We start from the raw sequence: 26,581 nt of genomic DNA on the forward strand, positions 1-26,581 counted from the left end.
ACACACACACACACACACACACACACACACACACACACACACACACACACATATGTTTGTTTCACTATCTTTGTGGGGACCCGCCATTGACATAATGAATTCCCTAGCCCCTTACCCTAACCTTAACCATCACAACTAAATGCCTAACCTTAACCCTTACCCTCACCCTAACCATATCCTAATTCTAACCCTAATCCAATCCCTTTAACCTTGTGGGGTCCAGCATTTTGGGCCCCACAAGGCTGTGCAGACCCCACAAGTATACTGTATTCCCCGGTTTTTAGACCCCACGAATATAGTAAAACAAGCACACACACACACACACACACACACACACACACACACACACACACTATATCTTTCCCTCTTGCTTTGAAGACAGCAGTAGGCTCTGATCCCTGTCGCATGAACAGTGCCAACGCAGTGCTCTTCTGGCTTAGGAGGGCTAAACTGACGCTTTGCCTCTCTGGCTTCAGATAAAATAGGTTGAGGATTAAACTTCACATCCCATCCTACTGTATTGGCTTGCAGAAGAAATTGTGTTGAACTGTCCTGTCTTGTACTGTCATAGTTAAATGTTGTTTATCTTGTTGGTTTAGCATTCACACACATAGCTCTGGCTACAACTTGTTGCCAATGAAACACTAAATGTTTGCACATCAAAGAAAATAAAATGAATTTGATATTTCACACTTCATTACTGTAAGATAAACCTGTGAAACAAAGAGCACAGTTCCACTTTACTTTGAAGAAACAGGCCCTTACTGATTTTTCCTTCCTTCCAAATCATCCTCCGTAAAGGGGCATTCCACTGTTTTCCACCTATGAACATTAGATTCTTCTTGTTGACCCTGTATTGAAACTGTACTGTTGAAGTAAAATAGAAATCCGATCTGTTTGTTATCCTCACAAGGTATAGATGCAGCTCAGATGAGAAGATTTTTAGAGAATGCTTAGTAGATGTTATTTCCTTTCAAACATTTTTTGACAGCTTGATCTTGATCATGGCTACAAGTGAAAGCTCCGTCACTTGTTTTTGACCTGCGGTCACATGGTTTCTGTCACCCTATCTGGTAGAAGATTACGTCTCCCGTCTCTCCTTCACAGACTCCTTCTGTCCATATGAGCATGTTGCCACCTAATCCCTGCCTGGCAGCATAAACTGGCCATGATTTCTCTAGACAATATCTAGTCACTATACATCATAAAGATGATTTAACATTGACAGTAGTGTTAGAGAGTATCTGAACATTCACTAGAATTAAATTTGTAACTTTTTTCACACACTTTTTCTAAGTTTCAAACACACCTTGCAATCAAGAAAAATATGCCAAACGCACATAAGGCCTCAACAATTATGTTAGAGGATAAGCACTATTCATTGGACCAAACACTTTATCCATTCTACACTGTATGGAATGAGACATACAGTGTGTGACCAGGTGCTTACTGTAATCCTTGTTAGGCAGCAGCATATGCCAGGCTGTTCCTTTCAGAAAGGCAGCCAGAGGAAGTCAGAGCAAAGAAGTGCTAAGCTGCCCCTGTTCCTCATTCCCCGCTTTTCCTCTCTGTTATCTCGTGCCACTGTAGTGTCCAACTGATGACTGACCCAGAAACAAAGTTTGTCAGTCTGATGTCAGATACAAGATGCATGTCCTTTTATTCAGGATATAATTATTATTTATTTTCAGGGTCAATGTGATCAGCACAGAACACTTCCCACGTCTCTATTTCATGAAATATAAAAGAAACACGGCCATTTTGTCTTATTTATTTATGCATAATTTATTGGATTAGCAGGCGGTCCACAATGAGCCAGTCGTTATTAATTAATCAATTCTGAATTGATCGTGACGCTGAAACTGACGCCAATGATTCAAGCACTGCAGCCAGACAGGACCCAATTTTGCCTCTAATGTTACAAGCTTAGACTACCAAGCACCAGACACACATTTTTCACAGGTCTGGGTGAATATTCTTAACATTTCATCTCCCTGAAGATGATTCCTCTGGCATTAGAGATACAGATATGTAGTGTACTTGGTATCTTTAAATGATTAATTCGCTTATCAGCTGGTGTGGTGAGAGTCATGCATAAGTCTGTATGTGTGTGAGAGCATAAGGATCTATAGTCTCGATCATTTAAAATTTTAAGTGTACAGTATGTCTTTACCAGCTCATGTTCAACTACAGCATGCATTACAGGCATGTGAGTGCACATTTACAGTATGTGTGTGTGCACATGCATCTGCGTGCAGCATGTCTAATGGTGTTTAATCTCAGGGAGGGACTATCCAGCTACTCAGATCAAAGAGCTGCTCCACAATTGCTTACTCTCTCATTTGTACCATGTTAATCACAAAGCTCTAACTTCTGACACTAAAACATGGTGAAGGTTGTGGTACTGTTTCAGTAGGTCACAAGACAGACCTTTCCCCGTTTATTTCCTTCATTCAACTTCCTCTTTTTTTTTATTTCCCTGTCTCTTTTTAGATTGCTCTCTTCCAAAATGTGAATCCAAACTGGATGGCCCAGGTCAAACCTCAGGTAGGTCTGATTGTCACACAGTCATGGGTAACCAATTAGGAATCTCCTTTCAAAGAAGAATGCACATTGCTCCATTCTAAACATCCCTATATATGTGTCTTGCCAGTCAGTGATTAGGAAATAGGTTACACTTATTCTTATTTGTCAAATATCAAAATAGAATTCAAGCTGAAAGTGCGAACCAAGGTATTTCATGTTTAGGGAAGCTTCAGAGCTCCAAGAGGAGAACCGCTATAGGACTGATGTTTGAAATGCTCTCCATTTCACAATGGATGAGACAGTGTCGCTTATACTGTATACTGTATGTATTTTTGTGTGTAAGAGGGATACAGAGCTGATACACCAAGAACACCATGTACCATGCCCTCTTTAAGTAAAATGGTGTGTTCCATCAAAGCTCTTCTGCCTAGAATCCCATTAGACTCAAGCCTGTCTGTGGCATCAGCTAGCAAACATGACCTTGTGGGGTCACATCCCTAATACCCCCAGGACCTACATACTAAAAATACACCAAGTCACTCTCTAGGGTGAGACCTTTTGGGGTTATAAACATGAAAGTCAAGTGACCCTTATAAGGGTATGCAAAAATGAATGTGGGCGTAGTTCCCTGGACATAGATAGATTATTAAATGTAATCTCTCTTGGACTAAACTGCATTGTAGGTGTTTGGAGCTTTTCCATAGAAAGTCTGATTTAAATTAAACAGACTTGGTGTAATCTGTGCCAGGAAAGCTGGCATACAGTGACAGAAAGTATGTTTGAGTTGTATTAGCAAAAGTGAAGACAAAAAAAACAACTTAAAAGATTTGTTGTGCATGTCATGTAAGTGTGAAGCAAGAGGAGAGTGTCAGTAATGGATGGAACACATCAATCATACATCAATTGTTGTGATCGCTCAAACATCATTGGGTTCTATTTCCCTCTGTGAACCCTATGTGTTTGACACTGTTTTAACCTGATGTTTTCCAATTGGGTCATTCAGTTTTTAATTGACAGCTTGATCTATTATTCCTACTTGCCAGAATTTGAATGGATGTCAATGGGAAATGATTTGGAGATGCCAGCCAAATCCTGCGCACAGGCCTTTTGCCCAAAAACCCTTGCAGTTCATCCCTGAGGCTGACTCACAAAAATGAAGGCTGCAGTGGTGTGTCTTTGTATATTTTTGTTGAAGTCGGAATAGAAATTCATGAGCAGCTCACCGTAAATCAGAGTAATCTGGTTGTACTGGCCATTTCTGGCTGATTTCTAACCTGTTTTTTTCCTGCTCATTGTTCATTTTCAGATACTCTACAAAATGAACTTTCCGTTGAATTAAATGTCGATTTAGCAAGTCCTCTGGGGAAAAGAAGAAGACTAATGAATCTTTCACTTATTAGCTGATCTGGCACATTTTAAACACAAAGTGTGCTATAGGCCAAAACAGAACATTTATTATTTATTCTTGCGTGAATGAAGGACGTGTGGTTTGTGTGTGTGTGTGTGTGTGTGTGTGTGTGTGTGTGAGTGCGCGCATTAGTGGATGAGTGTACCCGCTCAGCAAGGCTGACCAAACATTCAAATAAATACACAGATTTTCTGGCTATTTTGATCCCTAAGTGGGAAAGTATTATTGTTTGTTTGGCTCCTCCCAACCATCATGTACTGCATGTATGCCTTTTTAGAGTTTTCTTTTCCTTTTTCTACAATAGCTAAATGTGCTGCTCATCTATACTGTTGTAACTTTTGGTCTTGCCTCCATGAAATGTGCTGGTTTTAGATTTGTTGTTGCTTCCATTCGAAGGATTTGACATAACCTCAACTGGGTATTTCCTGTTTTTAATCTAAACTTGGCTTGTTTGGCTAACATGTTTTGAGAAACATTGGTGTTTTCAGGGCTGAGACTTGTTTTGTTCATGACTGTATACTGGTGGGAACTCAGAGCTACATGTAGAGAGATCGCCTTGTCTATGTGGGTTGATGAGTTAGCAATAATGTATGACAAGGTATCCCAATATAGAAAATAAAGGCTGAAGCGAGAATGCCAGCGAGTTGGCGGATTGGAATTTTCTAACCAAGTCAAAGTTAGTTTTACCATTAACATAGTTTAAATCCTCATCATTGTTTCTATGGTTACTTGCAGCCTAATATAGGCTGATCAGTGATTTAGACCAGTGATTACACTGTCAGAATCAAATCTTTGGCCAAAACAAAGCTACAGTAGGCAGTATTAGATAACTTGCCCAGAATAAAGATAATACACACAGCCATTTCTGATATAACATCAAGTCTTGATGTGCAGCCTTTCCCATAAGACTAAAACAAGGAAAAAGGAGTGAATAATTACGACCAGTGGTCCCAAACTAATGATGTAGGTTTATGATGTTTGGTGAAAGTGCAAATAGAATTCATTCACAGAATTGGAAGCCTGTAGGCCTTACTTAAAGGAGAACTCCGGGCAATTTTTACATTAATCTTGATCGCTATAAGTATGTGAGTACTGTCGATAGCAAAAAAAAAAGACGAGCCGAATCGGTGCTAGCAATATGGAGCTGCTGCAGCTAATGCCGAGAGCTCCCACTTAGCTAAAACGGCAGTTTTGGGGGCATATCATAAAGAGTGCCTTTGTGCCTCTTCAACAGACACAAAATGCAATTAAAATGTCTGTGCAACATGAACAGGGCCCTTACATGACAACAAGATGCGTTTTCAACTCAGACATTGTTTAAATTCACCTACCCTGTTAGCTGCTAGCTGCCGTCTGGGATGAGTGAGTGTGTTCAGCCAGGCTTCAGTAATAATCATCACGCAGCAGTTATGTGTGTGTTTGTAGCATATATATCCATTTTGTGTGCGATCCATCTGCCGTTGGTGAATAGTAGTCTCTGCAATGGCGAACTGTGTGTTAGTTGCCTTAGCCAGGCTAGCAGGCCCGACCGGCATCCTTCTACTTCCTCCCCGCCTTCCTCACCTGCCGCGGCCGACAACAATCCACGGGCGCCCGCTGGTCTGGTGGATGTCCTCCAGAGGACAGTTCATGCTTTCGCGACAACATTTTTGCGTCGATAAAAGTTTATTTCCCCCTCAAAAATAGGTAATTGAGCACTGTAGTGGTTATGATCATATCAGTGACTATGTAACTACATGGAAACGGGCCAAATGATGCCTGTTTCTTGTACAGTAATAGCGTTACTGAAGGCTAGCTCTAGCTCCATAGTTACGTTATCCAAGCTTCTTCCCTTGTGAACACCTCCGCTCTTCACTCTTCACACGCTACGCTCCGATCTGCACACTGCTGTTTACCTTTTCCTGCTACAACTGAAATCCCACGGGACTTCAGCACAAGACTACAGCCAGCCTCCTGTAACGCTATTACTGTACAAGAAACAGGCAACATTTGGCCCGTTTCCATGTAGTTACATAGTACATACAATTGTACTTATAATAATGGGTTATCAGAACTCTGAAGTTGCACTAATTTACATTACCATCACTAGAGCAGCATTGGCTATGGACATACATAAGACTGGCTCACACACATTTTATTCAATACAGTGTTTGATAGTGGGGAAAATGAACTATAATCTGGATGGGTTTTGTAGAAGACACTTAACCACAAAATCACAAGTGTCCCAAAAACACTGTTGCCTGCAAATGGATTTACAGACTAAGCGTGCTTAGAGTAAATAGTTGGACTCTTCCCCAGATATGGCCCTCAGTCCAAGATAATCTGCAACAGTAGCCAACTGCATGTTCAGTCAGGATGATTCTGATCTCTTGCTGCACTGATGATGTTTAGCATGCTTAGTATGGTGAATTAGATGAGAACGATTTGCAGTCCTTGTCTTGCTGGCTGAAAATGGATGAATATTTGAACATGAACAGAGAGAGATGGGGAGCCCTCTCCTCCATATGTGTCTGTTCAGTTTAATTCAGCTGTGAACTCAGTCTCTCATCCCTACCCATACTGAGCTTTCTGTGTGGTTCCTATTGAATTGGGCTTTGAATGCTAACCATGTGCACTGCGGGGAAACAAGCAGGCAGGCATACTCATTCACACACACACACACACACACACACACACACACACACACACACACACACAGTTCTAACTAGCGGAGGAAGTGGTTTTCTCTGGAGTTCATTGGATTTTTGTTTTTTTATTCTCCCCTGCAGAGGCCAGGGTGGGGAAGACTAAACTCAATATGGTGTATTGTAGATGTGGTGGTGTGTGTGTTTGAGTGTATTTTGTTTACTCACTCTCTCTTTCCCTCTTTTCTCTCTTGCACCATATCTTTCTTTCTCTCGCTCAGTTGCTCTCTCTTTCTCTGTCCTTTTATATATTTCAAAAGATGGTAGGCAATTACATAAGTTGAACCATATACAGTATTTAGCTGTGATATAAGTCACAGTTCCATATCCTTTCCTGTATAGCACCTGAGGTGCGTGTTTAGTAATATCACAGCTTAACCAAGAGGTTGGCTGAACTTCATTTGAACTTGGCTTGCTTAAAAGCCGGTTAGGTGAGGGGCTGTCACCTAATTTGCGTGCATGCACGTAAAGTATCAACCATAATTTGCATAAAGGTATATATTATATACAAGCTCTGAGCATCCACCTTGTGTCTACAAAGGAGTGTGTGATCACAGTTTACGACTGATATAGCTCTCAGTGAAGCTTGCACTGTGGCACTGGGGTTTGCATAGTAGTCTGAGGTTGACACCAGGTCTTACAACGGACAAGTTACAGCATGGTTTAGCATGGCATGTAAACCCTGAGACTTCATTATGTATTTACTACTATGGAAAAGGGACATTGTAATGTATCCACTTTAATGTCCAAATACGTGACAGCCTTTTAATATGATCTTGTTTTGATTTTCTTTTATTTCATGTATAATTTAATTAGGGCTGTCAGCATTAACGCGTTAATTGCGATGCGATTAAGGGCCGAGCATAACGCGTTAATTTTTTTTAATCGTATGCCGGCATTTATTAATTTATTTTACACTTTACTCGGCTTTGCGTCGTGCCTAACAGGCTACTATTTTGACCCTTTGCATCACCGTTACTTATCATCAAGCTGCCACTTCCTCGTAACACATCCTGCTGTTGCAGGCTGCAGGCATGATGGAGAAAGACAGCAGCAATAACTCTGAATGGAGCTTTTTATTTTCCAAAACTCCCAGACGGCTCGTAGACAAGTTGAAAGCCATATGCACATTGTGTAAAGCCGAATTAAAATATCACCAAAGCATGTCAAGCTTGAGCTACCACCTACGGAGCTAAGCATAGCAATACAGTTAACGTGATGCTACCCGCTAGCATGCTACCCACTCAGGCAGAGCAGTATTTTGGAGAGTGCTACTTGCCGACCTGTTGATGAAACCAAATCCACAGCCACGTGAGCTGTAGTTCCAATGAGACAACCTGTAGGGGGTATGCCTTTAAAAGTCGAAATTCTTCATGACAGCTGCAATTTTGGAAATCTTGCACACACACACACACACACACACACACACACACACACACACACACACACACACACGCACAGAGGAGATGAGATGAAAGAGAAGAAAGCCAGTTTGACTCCCTGTGGTGTCTTACACAGAGACAGCTGGACTCTGTACCGAGCATGTTTGTGTCATGTTTGTGTGTCTCTGTGCATGCAGTTCATTCAGATGTGCACATGGATGTGTGCATCCTGACCTCGCCGTGTGCCTCTTTGTGTCTATGTATGTTTGTGTGTGTTCGTGCAGACGTCCTTAATTGGATCATGCTGTGGAACACTGGCTGTGTTGGTTTTAGAAAGAGCACAGCTTGCATCCTCCTGTCACAGGATATCAACATAATGATATCTGTTTAGCCAAGTAATATCTCCTGTTGCTGCAAATTACAAGACAATCAAATCCAAAAAGGTTGGTGGAAAGAAATCTGAAAACTTTCTTTGTCCAAACACCACATCAGTTCATTTAACTGGAGCTTTTTGATCAAACTAATCAATTTACTTATTAAGAATATGCACGTTGTTGAATTGATGTTATTATATCACTGAATAAAGGTCTTTGGAGTTATTAATTACTGAATCATTTAATGTCATGTAATCAGAATGTTCTGGGGTTATGGTTTTCCTGACCATTTTAATAAGCTTTGACTCAAAGCCCCAAATTCCACAATTCATGTAATCATTTATCTCTGCAATGTCTTTAATAGCTGATGAAATAATGTCAAAATGTAAAAGAAGGCATCCACTGGGCAAGGTGGAAATATTATAATTGTTTTCTCTTTACCATCTTCATTATTCAAGGGCATCACATAACTAGATAGATAGATAGATAGATAGATAGATAAATAGATAGTCTTTATTGTGCACTGGGAGATTTGTTTTCACAGTCTACACTACACATTGCAAAATAAATAATAAGTGACAAAAAGGCTTCAGGTGGATAGACATGTTATACACACTTTCAAAGTCAAACACCTTCAGTGATATATCAGCACCAACCAAGCACCAACACAGGTTTACCTCATCAGCATGCATAGCTGAACCCGGCCCTCCATATACAAACACACACATTAAATACATAAATACACCACCATGCTGTATGCCTCCATCTGTTGCAAACTGCGTTTTCCCTCAATTCAAGACAGTGTGTTCCTCTGCACTGTCGACATCAGACTCACTGTGCTTTTCATCACTCTCGTTCTCTCTGCAAGACTTTATCTTAATATTAGTAATGAAAGTGAAATATCTTATGGATGTTATACATGGACAGTGTTTGAATAAAATATAGGTGAGCAACCTCCCTCTTTTTGTCTTTTATCCTCTCCTCCGTACCTCACTCTCTCCCCCCTCTCTTCATCATTTACCTCCCTCCCCCTCCAACCATCATAGCATTCCTATTTCCCACATCATGTTCTTTGTCCGCTCTCTCTCTCTCTCTCTCTCTCTCTCTCTCTCTCTCTCTCTCTCTCTCTCCGACCCTGGTCTTTTCCTGGAGAGCACTGATGCATAGGAAAGCAAGGTTCCGCTCCATCACCTGTCCAATCGCCACCAACCTCTCCCCCTTAGACCAGCCAATAGCTTGCTAGAGATTGCCAACGGGGGAGGGGCTAAGCATGAAGGGTGCGTGCTGGCCGCTCCTTTACTCAAGGGATATAAAAGATGCTTGGCTGCTCCAGGGACAGAGGAATATCACAATAATGCTCTCTCCATCCTTTTGATGGATGCATTCACTGTTTTTGATGGTTGTGAGGATGGTTGTCAGGAGCGATGCTAATTCATTCTAAAGAATTTTTACTGGATTGATTTACATTTATTCATTCAAAAGATGAAATAGTGCATGATTTGGGGATTGTATGATAGGATCGTCATATCTCTGCAAATACAGTAATAATTTGGATACCTTTCTTGCTAAAATACTATAGATAAAAGTTGCAGTGAAGAGTGTGCCATTGACAAAAGGTGACACCTAAAGAAGGTGTGTACTTGCAGTGTTGATAATGGAGAAGAACGCAGGGGGTAAAGGCGTCGATTCTTAAAACCTGCAAGTATTTTTCTTAGAGGGGGAGGTTCTACCATATATAATGCTTTGGAAGCTCATATATAGATGGAAACCTTCCTGTGCTGTCATGCCGCTTGCTTTATTGGTCAGATGGTTTGAGTGCGGAGGGAACAGACAGAAGCTGAAGACATGTCCATCCAGATCCTGTCTCCTGGACCTTGTAAGTATTTTATGTTTTACAAGGCAAGCCTGAATTATTTAACATTAGACAGTGGACAAAGTCACACAGCAACAGTAATGCAAGGCCACACTTTTGACTTTGAAATGTTTTACATGTTTGTGTGTATGTATTCACAACCACATACATAATGTGCATTTTAAAGTGCATTAATGTATTGTGTTTCACGACCCACATGATAATGCATTTATCATATTGGTGAAACTTATATGGTCCAATGACAGCATTTGGCTCCCACTAAACTCTGCTCTATACTTAGAGCTGCTTCTCGACATCATCACAACTTTCTATTTTTGGTCTGCAAGCTAACTAATGAATGCATGTGAGTCATGTGGTCTCACTTCTCCTCCTGCAAAGGTTTGTGTTTACATGCAGGGGGTGTGTGACCATCAGAGGAGCTGAACAGAAGAGCTATCAATGGCTTGGGTATAGCATCATACTGCCAGTGCTTTTCAAGACAAATACGTCTCAATTTAATAATAGACATATGTTGCTTTTAAAAGCCCTCCCAGAACCATAGATCACAGAGTGAAGACATGAACCTTTGAAATTGGCAACAATCCACCCATGTAACTTTTGCTGAGCATTGGCCACTGAGGCCATACTGTAAGTGACACTTACATGGTGGGAAATGCTATAGTTCAACAGTAGCACATGTAGAGAAGAGTCTGTATTAATGTCAGTCAAATGACTCAGTAATTTCAGCCCCCATATGATACTGTTCATACCAGACCAAGTAGCTGTAGCAGCAAAACCCCTTAATGTATAGAACTGAGCAAGGATGCATTTTTATTCTTATGTATTACATTTTTCCCTTACAAGAGGAAGGATGTGCTATTTCGTCTTTCCAAAGTGACATTGTATTTTTATAAAGTGATTCTGATTAATATTTCAAGCACCTTCCTGATATTGACTCATCGGCTTTCTCTACTGTTATTTATTTAATACGATTAAATGATTAAAGGATAACAGCTTGTACCTGATTAACAAACAAGTAAACACGTCTTATATTCATTCTTCTTTATCTCTGAAATAGCACCAGATCAGACATCACAGTTTTATGTTTCAAATTCTCTGGTTTTGCATCTTGGAGACAGTAGTTCATTTTTACAAATCATGACGAACATGTTTTTGACTATATAATCTAAAATAACTTTCAAATCCAGTGTTATTGTTTTTAATGCAATAAAATCCCAAGGCACATTCAATCTGATCACAGAGAGATCTCTCCCCATTTCCCCGATTATCTCATATGACATAAACAATGAGTAATTTTGGTGAGTTTTCTAATCAATCTTAATGTAATATTGTGGCTGTTATTGGCCATTGAGTTGTTTAAAGTAATTGTATAAACCTTGCTTATAATTGAGAGATGAAAGCAGTTGGAGAGTTTGGTATTATGACGTAAATTCATCACTACTTGTGGCTTGTGTGTGTCCACTACTATACAACGTGTGTGTGTGTGTGTGTGTGTGTGTGTGTGTGTGTGTGTGTGTGTGTGTGTGTGTGTGTGTGTGTGTGTGTGTGTGTGTGTGAATTATTGAAAATAATTAACCGAAGAAGCTTGAAGTGAAGCATTCTCAGTAAAGAATCACCACTTCTTCCCAAGCCTTTCTCTAGCACTTTCTTCCTTTCACTCTTGAGATTGAATGAGAAGTTGGCTTGTTGTCCTCGGTTGGTCGATTAGGTGATAATTTAAGTGTTGGAGCTGACATGGCATTGCTCATATCATGATGTTCACTTTGGCCCACTCTCCAGGTGTGTGGCTTGTGGATTGTAAAGGACAAAAGCTAAATATGTAACAGAAAAAGTCTGTTTATACTGTGTATCTGAAACTGTAGTCAGCTGATAATAATGAAGAAACCAAGAAGAAAATACTGTGTCAGAAGGAGAATACTGCTGCTATGGACTGTTGTATCTGGCTGGCCCTGTGTCACCTTGTCGTGGAAACCATTGAATTCACTTGTTTTTCTCTCAAGGCATGAGTAACTTTATCCATCAGTGTATGCAGTTCATACTTCATAGGATTAGCAGCAGACGCTCTCTGTCATGCCCTGTTTCCATGATCTGTAAATAAGGTGTTTTTAAGATGAAGTTAATTTGAATTTCCCACGTCGCTGCAAATGACAAAGTGCCAGCACTGTTTTAAGCTATGCATTGTACAAACTGTTTGTTATTCTAGCCCTGAAACACTAGAACTGCACCCTGGGTCCTGAGGGTGATTAAATGAGAAAACAATCCAGTTATCTCTCCCTTTTCCCATTGACATCCTTGTGCGGCCAGTGAGAGATGAGCTTCTTGGCCATGAAAAAAAGTGTAGTGACCCATAAGCATTTAATATTTAAGCAGTCCGTCAATATGGATTCATCTCCAGCTGGATGATGGGAATAGGAGGGTCAGGAATCTTTGGAATGCTCCCTTCATTTGGATTCCTGTTCTCCTTTCTCTTGTCCTGCTATATGTTATGAAGAGGTTTATATACAGTATTAAGATAATGTTGATGTAACTGCACTGATTATCAAAGCAGATGCACTTATTTATGGTCAGCCACATACTTTTTTTTTACCCCCCTTTATTTTCCTTCTCAGGTGTAAGATGTGGCAGATTAATGAGCTGTCAGTGTTCTCAACCAGATACTGTAGGAAGTTCTGACAGGATTTAATTTCTGAGTAAAAAATACTAGTGGATTGTGTTTTTTGAGTAATGTCCAAAAGTCAACCGTTGCAGTTAAATGCTAAAGCTAATGAGGGAATGTCAGAAACTGGGGATCCTCATATTTTCTTCCTACAAGACGTTATGTTCTCAATTGCTATTTTAATCTTTTCTAATGTGTGGCTGTCATGGTGGTGATTATAAAAACTTTGAAAGGATATGTGGGCTTAAAGAGTATATATTTGGGAGCAAATTTTCTGGACTGAACGGAGTCTAAGTCTTTCACACTGCAAACCGTTCCTCCAGAAACCCATTGATGATGTCACAGATGCTACATGCACGTTTTTATGTGTATGCTTTTATCTGTCCATGTGACCCCTACTGTGTGAGACACAGTGTGCAGGGAGTTAGTATGTAAGTCCATCTCTCTCTCTCTTTCTCTCTCCTTAGAATAATGCCACGTGCATTGTATTTACAGTATGCATGTATCACATTCATCTGTCATTCCCATAGAAAAATCATGCAAATAAAAACGGAAAGTATAACATGACTATATATGGTATCCTATCTATATGCAGTTGGGGTGGAGTCCGGATTCAGATGTGGTTCTGTGTTGTTTGCTTGGAGTTCAGGCCCCAAAGTCATAAAAAGACCTACAATTAAATGCCTTGAAGAGAGCATCCTAAATTGAGAGCAGACGCAAACCATTCTGGAGAAATGTTTGTTTCTGTCTTTTTCTCTATTCCTGTCCCTACTCATTTTTCTCACCTCTATCTGTTTCCCTGTCTCTCTCAGCTCCCCCTTCCCTCTTGCAGGATGGTTAGAAACCGAGACACTTGGGAGCCTCAACAAAATATGAAAATAACTAGATGAGATCAAATTTGGAACAGTTCAGCAGTCTAAATTGGTGTAAAATATTTCCCCTCTGTAAATACACTGTAAATTCAACTGGTAAGTTGCAAACATACTCCCACGATTAAGCACAGCTTATTTACTTTATGTTGTTATTTTGGCACTGCAAAACATGATTCTGTGCACATGAAATTGAGTACATTAGGCTCAATAGGCTTCTCCAGAACAAGTAAGGTTTCAGTGGCATAAAGATTAGAGCAGAGAGCAAACATATAACCTTTTTGCTCCCCTTAGTGGCCACTGGCCACTCTATCAGGGTGTTTGTGCATGCATGCATGTGTGTATCCATCCATGTAAGTCAGATATTCCATGCGAGAGTGCCGTGGCTCCCTGTTTGCATAAGCCAGTTGTTTTCAGGGCCGTAATAACAGTGGATAGCCATGGGATCCACTAGCCTCCTGGCATGGAGACAGGCTGTGGAGCCGTAGCCTGTAGTTCCCGGTCCGCTGTGTGTACTCAACAGGACAATTGTCTTTGTTGAGGTCAAGTCTAGTGAAAATCTATTCATAGAGGAACATAGTGACAGAGAGACAGGCAGACAGACAGGAGAGACGAGGTCAGGAAGGGTAGGATTGGAAATGACTGAGAAGAGTGTCAGAGAGTGCAAAAAGGGGTGAGAAATGAAGAAATAGAGATGAAGACTATAAGAGAATGTGAGAATGAGAGAGATAGGAGGATATCAGATAATAGATGGATTTAGGAAGAAGACTGGAGAGGAGCAGAGGGTGACAGGAGATGAGAAAGTGATGCATATGTACACCAGCAGCAAAAAGCAACACAAATTCTCTCTGCATACATATAGACATCCACAAACACAGGCATTCGTAATAAACAATAATGTTTAGAACTACCAAATGTATGTGCATGTGTGTGTCTTTGTGTGTGTATCTTTGTGTGTCTCCTCTGGGAACTGGCTCTCACTGCTGAGCTTGTAAACAGGAACTATCCTGCCTTTGGCTAGCTGGAAGCCCTGCAGGTGCACACAAACACGCACACACACTTGACAGACAATTGGATCCAGTTATTATAGTTTGTCTGTTTGCTGGATTTGTTGAGACAGAAACCACACTTTCCTGTATTAACACGCTGTTAGAGGCATTAATTACAGATACTGTTCATAAAAAAGAAATTAGAAAAAGGCAGCGAGGTTGCTCAGCAGTATTTTTGCAGTTTTGAATGAGTTTGCACTCATGCACTTTATTTCAGGTTTTGTTTATCTTTCCCTTTTATTCCAACAGCAACTGACACAGGATAGAGAAGTCACTGCTGGATTATTTTAAGCATCCCTGATATTTTTCTGTTGTTTACCATAGACAAGTTTTACAGAGACTCCTGTTTGCTACTTTATCTCCACAAAGTCAAACATTTCTAAATTGCAGATTCCAGCATCATCACAACACTTGTGTTAATGACTTCTCTTGATGTTAATCATGTGTTCATTTAAAGTATTGTCCCTGAGGTTTGTAGGAGTAAATACTCCTATTCACAGAGCTCAGCTGTTGCTCTGTTAGTACTGCTGTCAGTTGAGGTCATGGTTTGACTGACCTGACAGTTCAACTGTGAAATGAGGTGATGGTCCTTCATGTTTTGTCCTACGCAGGAACACACTTATTGCATACTGTGCATATATGCAGCATTTTCTCCTTTTGTGTTGTACAGTGTTTGGCAAAAAAAGTTGGGTGCATTGGATTTCTCTCTAGCATTATTTGTTTGTTTTTTTACAGTGTGCTCCCTGTGTCGCTCTCTAAGTCTCTCTCTCTCACTCTGGCAATGCTTCCAAGTTTTAAGTTAATTTGGGAAATTCAGGCAAAAATAAAATGTGAATCAGTGCATGTTCCTACCAACTACCTTTATGTGAATAACAGCAGTTTATGTGGCAAGATTACATATTTTATTGAGCACCAGTAACACTTAAAACACTATGGCATTTTGTTGCCGCTTTCCACATAAGATGGCATGTGTTTGTTTTTAATGAATGGTTGCTTCCATCACATGTGTATCCTGTGTTGTTTTTATCAGCCACTACGTTGATAGAGAGGTGGGTGACATGGGGCCCCTTGCCTCGATTACTCGACACCCCTGCTCTTTTTATTTTTTGGGCTTTCTGGAGGCACGTGATTGTGAGGGGCAGCATTACATGAATGCTTTGTACCTTACAAGCAGACGGTCAAGGTATATTTAAAAAAAAATCTGTTTCCATCAACCTGTAGTGTGTCTTCTCTTTTTATGACAACTATCTTTACTTATTATGACAACATTTCACACAATTGTCTGACAGGATAGAATAATGAAGTGATGACATTGTATGCTCAACCTTAGGTCAAAGGTCATGTTCACTGTGACATCATTATGTTCTGCAAAAACGCTTTTCTGCCCATTATTCAAGCCATACCTAGGGGACAGAAGGGGAGATTATGACCATATTTCACATTTGGTCGGATACTGAATTGGGCCACACTTATTTTGGGTGCCCACAAGTTTTCAGTAAATTATATGAATCTGGGCAGACATGGATGTAAACAGCAACTTGACTGGTTAGTAAAGGCATACAACAATGAGGCGGTAATTCTAGTTTGATATGATTTGAATTTAAAAGTGCTCATTAAAACAGGAGGATGGAGACTTATTCCGGCTCTCTGACATCATCAGTTCAAGGTTTAAGATCTCCACCTTTGCCAAACACTTCATTTCCTGCATTCTGGTGAATTTTTCTGCATCAATTTATGGTGCAAAATTTATTATTTCTGGCCAGTTTTGATTATCGGGGGGGTTGTAAACCCCCCATCCCCCCCCTGTAAATTACGCCTATGAGTTCAAGTCCCATCTGCTTTGGGCCATTACTGTCTAAAATGAATGAGGGACAGCTGACATGGTTTTGTCTCGAGCACTTTCTCTCCTTCCTCTTTCCTATTCTCTCCTCTTTTGTTCTGAGGCAGTTAGTAACACTGTGGACCACAGACAAACACAGTCTTTACTCTCTCTCCCTTCTGCACCCTGCCTGTCAAGTGTTATTTGGTGCACTGTGGTTTATTGGCTTGGTTTTGTTGTTCGGGCGGGACAATCGGAGCACGGTTTGGATGGAGGAAGCTGATGAATGGTGTTCCCTGAGCCGTACAAAGCGTCCTCCTCTCTTCTTCATTGATGTGTTGATGCGACTCAGCTGGCTGCCCAGGGAGTTATGTACTGTATACTGTTGTGGGCTTACAAGCAGACAGATGCACATGAACGCTCAGCACTGAAAAGGGCTTTAATGATTTCTTATAGTGTCGATCCCTCTCACAGTCACTACTTATCTCATGGTCCACTCTTGTTCTATCTCTCTCTCTCTCTCTCTCTCTCTCTCTCTGCTACAGTAACAGTGCAACATGCAACAGTTAGACAGTGTATGGAGGTCACAGAGACAGGCTTCTCAGCCACATTGTTTTAGTAAAAAGAATACTACTGTCCTCTTCATCAATTCATATTATAAATGAATAAAAGATGACAGAAAGCAAATGAAGATCAAGGGGGTCAAGGCGTAATGAGTGGGGCCAAAAATTACAGATAGAAACACACAGGCACTGTGACTCAGCAAAACTACATTTAAAGTTAAGTTCCATTGGAGACTGATGATGGTAATATGGTTAGTCTATATATGTATAAAGCGTATCATAACACAGATGTAATATCTTCTGCCATTGCAAAATAAACAAACAAGTCATCTACAGCTGCAAAGACCTGACCTACACACTCATAAATCGGTTTGTATATCCCCACAGCTGACACCCCATGCCTCTCAGAGGTGACAATCCCTCTCAGTTATTTATTACAACAGGATCATTCAGATATGTGACCTGGCCCACATGTATACACATACAGCAGGACAGACCTTACTTTCAACTCACAGAGACAAGAGAAGGCTGTCGACTCTCACACACCGAGTCAGGACATGAATGCCATCAACATAACGCTGTTAGCTTTCAGCTTCGTTGTGCTTGAATAATAATAATTGAATCCACCAGAGAACAAATTTGGCACCTTAGTCTTCGGGATCAAATTCTTTACGAGTTGCAGTATATACCTAACCCACAGGATCACCACTGTTGGGAGCTCCTTTGTGTCACGTCGGCGCACTTTGGATTGCTATCTGTGACACAGAACATGGCTAGTCTGACAATGTTGTTCCGTTTCCACTACATGGGCTTTCTGAAGGACAGGAAGGGTCGGCTGACTATGAAACCATGGCAGACAGCTAACAAAGTTGGTAGGTGGCCATAGACAAGGGACGTACAGTAGAGGGAATACTAGATAAAAATGTGAATGGAAATGTGTATGCTAATGTTTTTTAAGCATGTTTTGCATTGTATTGCAGCCTCCCTGTTATGTCAACACTTTGATATCAAGATAATGTGTTTGATGCAGCTCGAGCGCTGACGCATGTTAATCAAAGGAGTGGCTTCATGGCTTTTTTTGACCTTGCTTTTGAGCTCCATGTCACATAAACCCATTTTTAGAGTTTATCGGCGCTTTCCTCACAATTTGGCAAAATAATGGTAATCCCCCTCGACTTTTCCTCTGAGAGACAACAAAGACTTTAGGTCTCTAGGAGTAAACAGTAAGTGAGCTCTTTGTTTCATTTCCTCAGTTCAAAAGATGCTGGCTCCCAGTCAAGCAACTGTTTTGTGGAAGTGGATATGCATGAGTATTTCACTCAAATTTAGCCTTACTCATCAAAGGGGGAAACACCAAGATAATTTGGTCTCAATACATTTACGACCAGATGATGTTGTTTGAGTGTTTTTGAGGTTTATGGACGTCATCATGGCGTAAACGTTCAAATGTAAAACACATATTTATAAATGAATGAACTGATTACCAGTGTATGCCTGCTTCAATAAATGTATTCCTATATTAGTTTTGCATCCAACCCCCTTAAATAATTCTGAAATTACTGTGTCAGAAGACTAATAATTCAAGAATTGTTGCAATTCATGTAACAAACCTCTGATACATATTGAAGAAAACAAGATGAATGTTCTTGATGAGGTGTCCCAGGTCAAAAGCTCACAGTGACCAACAGAGTCTAAGTATTAGTCAAAGAGAAGATTACAACCAATCATCATTACAGTCTATTTTGCCCGCAAATCCACAACGCAACAACTGTTTGGCTGGCTTAACATTTTTAGCTAGCCAGGCACACAGGGGAGAAACTGTTTAATGCAAAGCAGCACTTGTTACTAAATCTTGTTTTGGGGAGGGGTTAGTGACATGGGGGGGCACAGCAAAGAAAAGCCGGTTGGTGAAGGCAAGAAGGAGCTGGCAGTGCTTTTGGATTTCTGCAGCTCAGTGGGTGGCAGGGGCGTTGGCCAATATATGGCACGGCTGTTGTTCAGTTGCCTCCTCGCCATACAACAATGGGACGGTTAGAAAGCTAGAAGTGGTAGGTTGATAACCGCTGTAGACCTGTGTAGGGTGTAGCGTAGGCCTAGTTTGATAGGAACGGTTCGGTGCAGGTTTTGGTTTACAATGGCAGTGCTGGATAACCACAGCTGGCAGTATGCCCAGGCTGGAAAAACCCTGATCAGACTCTCAGGTAGAGTAATCTCTATTGTAAATATATTCTGTTGTTTTTATCCAGAAACTTGTTTAGTTTGAGTCCTAACAGTAGAAGTACTAAGACAGGATGTTCTCATGTGTGTGACTGAAATGTCTGCTATCAAAGAACCTAATTAAATTAACAACTTTGGTAGAAGGATATTTTACAAAAACTCCTTTAAGTCTCCAAAGTTTGTTATTACTGTAAACTTAATGTTGTTTGTGTGTTTTTTAATCAGTGTGACCTCAGCACTCTTGATAAATAGGACCTAAAGTAATACATGCAGATTTCATATATGGAAATACAGTGCTATCTTCATCACCTTGTACTCTATTTTGTTTCAATCGAGACACATGAAAGTGATTAAAAACAAATAATGCAATTTATAAAAGAAAATGAATTCCCTTTTATTAACTGTAGAATTTAGGGAGACCAAACTGACCAAATCACAGTCTGCAACTTTCTAAAATCACTGCAGTATGACCTTCTGGTTCTAACTATTTTGTTTTGCCAAACCATTGTGGTCACAATATCGATGCTGTTGAAATCAATGAAAGACTGGTTAAATGATGCTGAATGATAGTATTTACAGCAGCTTATGGCATGGCTCATGTACATTTGATATTGTACTATTCGATTTTTTAGGTAAGTTTTAACATTCATTAGTTTTTTCATTCTCTGTATTCAATTGTCTTTATCGTGTGTGTACTAGAAAAAACTAGAACAGTGAAGATTAAAATTCTAAGTTCTATTGCCTCAATTAGTAAGTTATGACTGTAATCTGTTTGAACATTTGTTATGCATGTGTAGAAACCACAAATGATGCAACTTTAACTATTTTCATTTGTGATCTTTTGGCTTGGTTTATCAGTAATCCATGGGCCAAGAAAACTTGACACTGCAGTTAATAACAATAGTGTATGTAATGTCTATAGTCTCTGTCTTGAGTAAATTATTGAATAACTGACTACTAACCCTAACCCTTAGACTGAACCTAACCCTCTGCTTATGCTCATTTTGTATCCTGGACACAAATTAGTTTGGTTAAAAACATGCATACTGTTACAAAAAGTCCTACTTTTAAAATACCTGGTGCAATGCAGCTGCAGTATAGCAAATCCCAAGATAGCAGAAACAGGAACAACTCTCAGTATAGTGCAAACCAAATACAAAAGCCTTGCAGTGAATACTGTAACACTATTGTGAAGCATATAATGTTCAATTTTCCTTGAGGCTGTGTCAGTGAAATTAAAGTGTTGATTGAATCGTTGTGGAGTTACACAAAATCCTGGAAAGTTGCTTTCAGTCAATGTTGCCGAGGCTGAGCTGTGACTTCTGTGATAGTGCAGTGTGCCTGAATAATTTTGACACGTTTGTGTTTGCAACAGATTTGACTCAGAACAATGACTAGTTGTTAGACTGTTGTATGTATGTGAGTTATTATGTGTTAGGCTAAATGATTACTATGAAGTTCAAATCTCTGTACAGTAAAAGCTGTCACATACTGCTAATGTATGCCTGTGTGTGTGTTTGAGAAAGGGTAACTTTAGTAAAGGGGAAACATTATTTTCTTTTTACACACTTTACCACCATCCCTTATGATTAAGGTGTCCCTTTTTCAGTTTAGTATATGGGTAATTGTGCTCAGCTTGTTCTGTGCTACACAGACACAAAACTGATTTAGTTGCAATAGAATATAAATGGAAAAAAGTTACTTGCAGGACATACTGTACAGCTTATGTTTACTGAATGTTGTGGCTATACTATGGCTAAAAACAACCCCCTTGTTTGAACAGTTTGCAAGCCTGCGCAGCTACAGCCTCCTATCTATGCAGATCTGTGCCAGGTGTTGAAACAGGTCAACCAGGACAGCTGTTCTACGCCTTAAACACAGGACCGAAGGTAAACTATTAGACCAACAGTCTATAACATCAGACCGGCTGACTTACAAATACTCTAATCAGGTAGCTAGAAGATACTACGGCTATCACTCTCAATACAAATGGAAGTGTTATTTTTCATCCTCTCTTGCTCAATCACCAAGACTTGGTGCCTGCAGGGGTAATGTATGCAGATGTCTGAGGAGATGACTTCTCTGAGGCGATTACGAGAAATAGTGATATTTATCATGAGTACAGCACTACAGAATGAGATCACAACAAGGCAAGATGAGCGAGGATTTATAAAGCTTCTGGCATAGTTTAATTTAGAATATGTATCCCAAGACCTGGGGAAAAACATGAAGTAATGGGTTTAAGTTCTTACTTGTGAGGATGACACAATCAATTGATCGGACAGGTGAACATTTTGTCCTTATACAGGACCTTTTCACTTTTATAGTAAGATCAATAGAAAAGTTGTTTGCCAGACCCAGTAAAAGTTAAGTAGGCCTATCAATGGTTTCCTTAATTGTCCCCGTAATCACTGTTCAGGGAAATGAAAACTTGCCATCAAGTAGATTACCATCAAACTTTGTTGCAGACTTTTAAAACTTAAGACTCCATACACATGCAGACACTGTAGTTGTCAATGTTTTATGCACCCCAGGAGGAATTGTTATGCCAGTCCTTTTGCGTAAATGCCAGATAGATACAGAATGGAGTTGCTGCGGCAAGTCAATAATGATAAGACAAGTGCTTCCAATCAAAGGGCTGTTGATTCAGTCCTCTGTTCCCGACACTGAACAATAAAAAGGGTTTCTCTCCGTCAAAAGTGCTGACTGTTGGTGTAGGATTGATTCACATTTTCTTATTCTTTCAAATGTAGCCATGTTGTGGTGTGTGGACACAAACCTCAATAAAAAAGACAGAATTAAGTACTGGCAAGTGACACAGAGGGTTGCCAATAGTGAGGCCTAGAGGGACGCTAAGTATGTCAGAAGGCAATAGAGTCAACAGAGGGAGGAGGGAGGGGAAAATACAGAGAGAGAGAGCAAGAGAGAGAGAGAGAGAGAGAGAGAGAGAGAGAGACGGATAGGGTGGTAGGATGTTGCATGAGTTGAAAAACTAAGAAAAAAAGGGGATTTGTAAATTACAGACGAAGGTGAGGTTGTTATTCAAGCTCACTGAGGTGTGAAAGGAATAAAGAAACAGCTGAAGCACTATAATAAGAGCACATACAACACTGTATTATATTCTGTCAAGGTTCGTTACAACCTTAACCAGATTACAAATGAAACAGCTACACACACAAACAGACAGTCGCACACATGTTCTTGTTTGTACATCATACATTCATTCCTGTGCTGTCTCCGGGTTGTGTGTGTGTGTGTGTGTGTGTGTGTGTGTGTGTGTGTGTGTGTGTGTGTGTGTGTGTGTGTGTTCAGCAATGCAGTATTGTGAGAGCACAGATGTAAGCACAGGACAGCAGTTCATTATACAGCATTGAGACTGCTTTGATTGTCTACTTTACTAGTCTCACAAACAGCTCAGTGAAATCACTCACTCACTGGCTTGTCTAATACTGCTGACCATTGTTTATCATAGCATTGCTCCTTAGCTGCTCACACACTGTACTAAATAAGAGTTATATTTAGGGTAGATTAGATTTATTGTACGGAATGTTTTGAACATGATTTACAGAGCTTTCTGTTCTCTCTGCTCTGTAGATGAGTTGTTAATTATCTGTTCAGCTCTTAATCTATGCAGTTTATTTAGGTGAAGCTACTGTAGGTGAAGTGTTATTCTCAATTATAAAATATTTTTACGCATGACATTGTGGTCCAGAGTTACATTTAAGGTATTTGGTTTGAGTAAAAGTTTGGAAATATTATTGAAACATTAACCCTACTTGTCATGCATTTAGATTAATGCCTTCACAAATTTGTATCATACAAGCATGACAAAAATATTGAAAAACCTTAGAATTTACACTTTCCAATGTGTCACTGCCAAATAATGTGTTTTTTAAAATTACGCGAATTAGATACAACTTAAAACCTTCTTATCTGTGTGTCTAAAAATACCCTGAGATGGTTAAAAATAAAAACATTGTGTTTGTTGGTTACATTTGTGTTTGAGCAGGAGAATGTTATGTAATAAGAAGTGATCATGGCTCATGCTAAAATGATTTGTTGATTAACAGATTAGCCGATAAACAGTAAATGAAATAACAACCAGCAAAAATACCAATAGTTCTTGTTTCTCAAATGGAAAGATTTGCTGCTTTTCTCTCTCATATATTGTTGTAAATGATATGCTTTGGAGCATGGGACTGTTGATCAGACAAAGAAAAACTATTTGAAGACATCAGCTTGTGAACTTGTGAGGGGCATTTTGGACTATTTTTGGACTAAATGATTTAAAAAAAACAGACATATTAATGAAACTACGAGCGTCATTATTAGTGTTAGCTACTTATCATGGCCTTAATCTTTAAAAAAGTATTTGAAGCTGCTATAGTGACTCCATATACTGCTGCTTGGATTAAACTAAATGCAGGAAGAAACATAAAAACAGTTCTATAGTGGCGGGACGGCATTGTTTTCTCTGAGGGCGCCACACTGCACTTACAGATTGAACATTTAAGCACAGTGTACCATGAGAATAGTTTTTGTTTCCTACCCTTCCCATTTGTTATGACTTATTCATACCCTATTTTGCTGTGCTTAGGGGTTATATCCAGGTCGAGGGGTTGCGGTAGGAGCAAAGTGTTATTTTTACTGTAAGCCACACTGTAACAACAATATGAGAAACCCGATGAAAGTTGAGCTCACCACAGTCCCCAGGCACCCTGCCAGCTCCGGCTGAAGGTCACAGAACTAGAGTAAAGTAGAGGCTGCTAGAAGTGGCTTTGGATCTGAGGGAGGGATAGACTGTGTGTGTGAGGGATAGAGAAATAAATAAATGAAAAGGATATACTGTTGAAGTGAAAGAAAGATGGAGAAATCCATCCTTAGAAAGCTCTAAGTTGTTTATCTTCTCACCCTGTTGCACCGGGGCAACGTACGCTTGCTGTTATTCTAGTCAGGGTTGTCACACAGGGGACGTGACAAAAGACCAGCTTGTAACAGCCAATCACATAGACTAGGATGAGCACTCATATTGCCCACAACAATATGGTTGGCAATGGCAGCCTGATATACCTTCACACTAGGGGGTTAACAGAAAAAGTACACAACATGGCATATTCAAATGGCAGATACAAGTCAGCACTTCAGTTCTAGTACTAGTGAGTTCAGTTTGAATGTTCTAGACCGCTCAGTATTTTTGTTTGACTTGCTTTAAGTGCAACTGAAAGATCTGCTATCAGCTGCTCACTGGTGATTTGGATATTTAGGGAATAAGAGAATCAGCTCGACTTTTCTCATCCTCGAAAATTGTGTGGCTTACCATCTCAGTCAAACAAAGTTGATTATAAAATGTTGAATATCAAAACACAGACTTTAACAACACAACACAACATAAGAGTTTGCTGGTATTACTGCAAACGCTGTAGACCCTGTGCTATTCTTGGTGGACATTCAGGGATAGAAGTTTCCTGGAAGATAATGATGTTACTTTTCTCAGCGTGAGATATCAATTGTGTGTTGTGCAGAAATAAATTCCCCTGAGAATCTACAGTGGCATGTGCCCTGCTTTCTACCTGGGTCCTGTTAAGTTTCACCAAAAAGTGGCACATCCCTCTCTCCGAGGGAGCACTATTCTTAGAGCTCCGCAAAGGGTCTCAGTCTTACTGCTACACATTGAAACACAGGTCAGAACACAGGCCCACGTATAAAAACACAAAGTTACAAGTTTATGCCTGCTTAGAGGGATATACATACTGTACACACCTGGCCACATACAGTAAGGCTAATGCACACACTCTCTAACTCGAGCATAGTAATGACTAAACCAATCCGCTTTCACACTTCCTCTGTTTCTGCACTGTTCCTAAAAGCTCCCCACATTCTTAGCCAGTCCAAGTCAGGCTTAACTGAGCCAAACCAGGCTGAGCAGTGTGACAAATGCCTCGCAGTTCTCTCTTTTCACTCAAACTTATAGTGAGGTTAACATACTGGGCTCTGACCCAGAAGTGAAGTATGAAAGAGCCATCTGAAATCCATCACAGTCACATGCACTGTAAATCTTTGTATATAGCGGACAAAAAAAAAATCCAAAAAAGGCTTACATTTTTACAGCTATGATTACAAATAATTTGAGCAGTTGTCCATTTGTTGCATCTGTACATTGTGAAAGATTGCTGAATTTGTAACTGCTTGGTATAAAATACATTACATAGTGACTACTGCTCTGAATCTTTGGCTCTCACCACAGTTGTCCTCGCTGGCAGCTGGAACGCGTGTTATCAGGTTTGTGCTGAGGCAGTCAGCACAACAGTCAGGGGAATTGTACTGTAGTATTTCTGCAGTATTATGTAGTAGTCCTAGTCCTTTTCTGCTGTACTACACATACAGCCTAGCTTGTAATTGCTCTGAGTTTGAGGTTACGAGGTTATGAGCCAGAGGATTGGCATCATGCGGCTAGCCAGGCTGTGCACATGCACCATGTACAGTCTAGCCTGTGGTCTAATTGGAATTGGATTGGAAGCAAAGGGATTGGCACTATGCACTGAGGCTGTCTGTTCAGATGTGCTGTGGATAGACAACACAAATATGCAGTTGTGTTCATTTTGGGGTAATGACTTAGGATTAGGATGCTTGTAGGTGAAGAAATTGGTTGAGTTTATCCCTGCACATGTTACAATTTTGGTCAGGGATTTATGAACTTTTTCCATTCGGATCTAAACTTGGTGCATTCATTCCCCATTACATCTCATTACAGCCATATAGAAACAAGTCTGTAAACCAGTTTGGATCCTAGAGGATGCAAGATGTTTTCAGTCTGTGGTGTGAAGAATTGGTACAAGGCACGAACACAATCTGTTCTGTAGTAGTGTATTCAGATCCGCCTTTTTTCAGCCTTTTTTTACTCCACTACATTAATCTGACAGCTTTAGTTACTAGTCACTTTACAAATAAAGATTTTTGCAGACATAACACATGTAGTTTATAAAATACGATGTTTTATTATAAATTAAACTACTACTGTTTTGATCGTTTCCAGTTTCTAAAATTGAGTACTTTTACTTTTAATACTTTAAGTACTCTACATTTTCCTGTTGATACTTACATCATTTTACTTAAGTAACATTTTCAATGCAGGACTTTTACTTGTAACAGTATTTTTACAGT

The 26,581-nt window shown here is 40.0% G+C and overlaps 1 protein-coding gene across 1 annotated transcript in view; it reads left to right on the plus strand.

The window, feature by feature from the left end:
- triob (trio Rho guanine nucleotide exchange factor b) overlaps positions 1-26,581 on the plus strand; it is a 112,606-nt gene that overhangs the window by 13,551 nt on the left and 72,474 nt on the right. The window contains exon 2 of the mRNA XM_078253422.1: positions 2,494-2,547. Within this exon, the coding sequence (XP_078109548.1) occupies positions 2,494-2,547 (54 nt within the window). The remainder of the gene's footprint in view (positions 1-2,493; positions 2,548-26,581) is intronic.

Source organism: Sander vitreus, chromosome 6, assembly GCF_031162955.1.
Source record: "Sander vitreus isolate 19-12246 chromosome 6, sanVit1, whole genome shotgun sequence".
NCBI classification, from domain to species: Eukaryota; Metazoa; Chordata; class Actinopteri; order Perciformes; family Percidae; genus Sander; species Sander vitreus.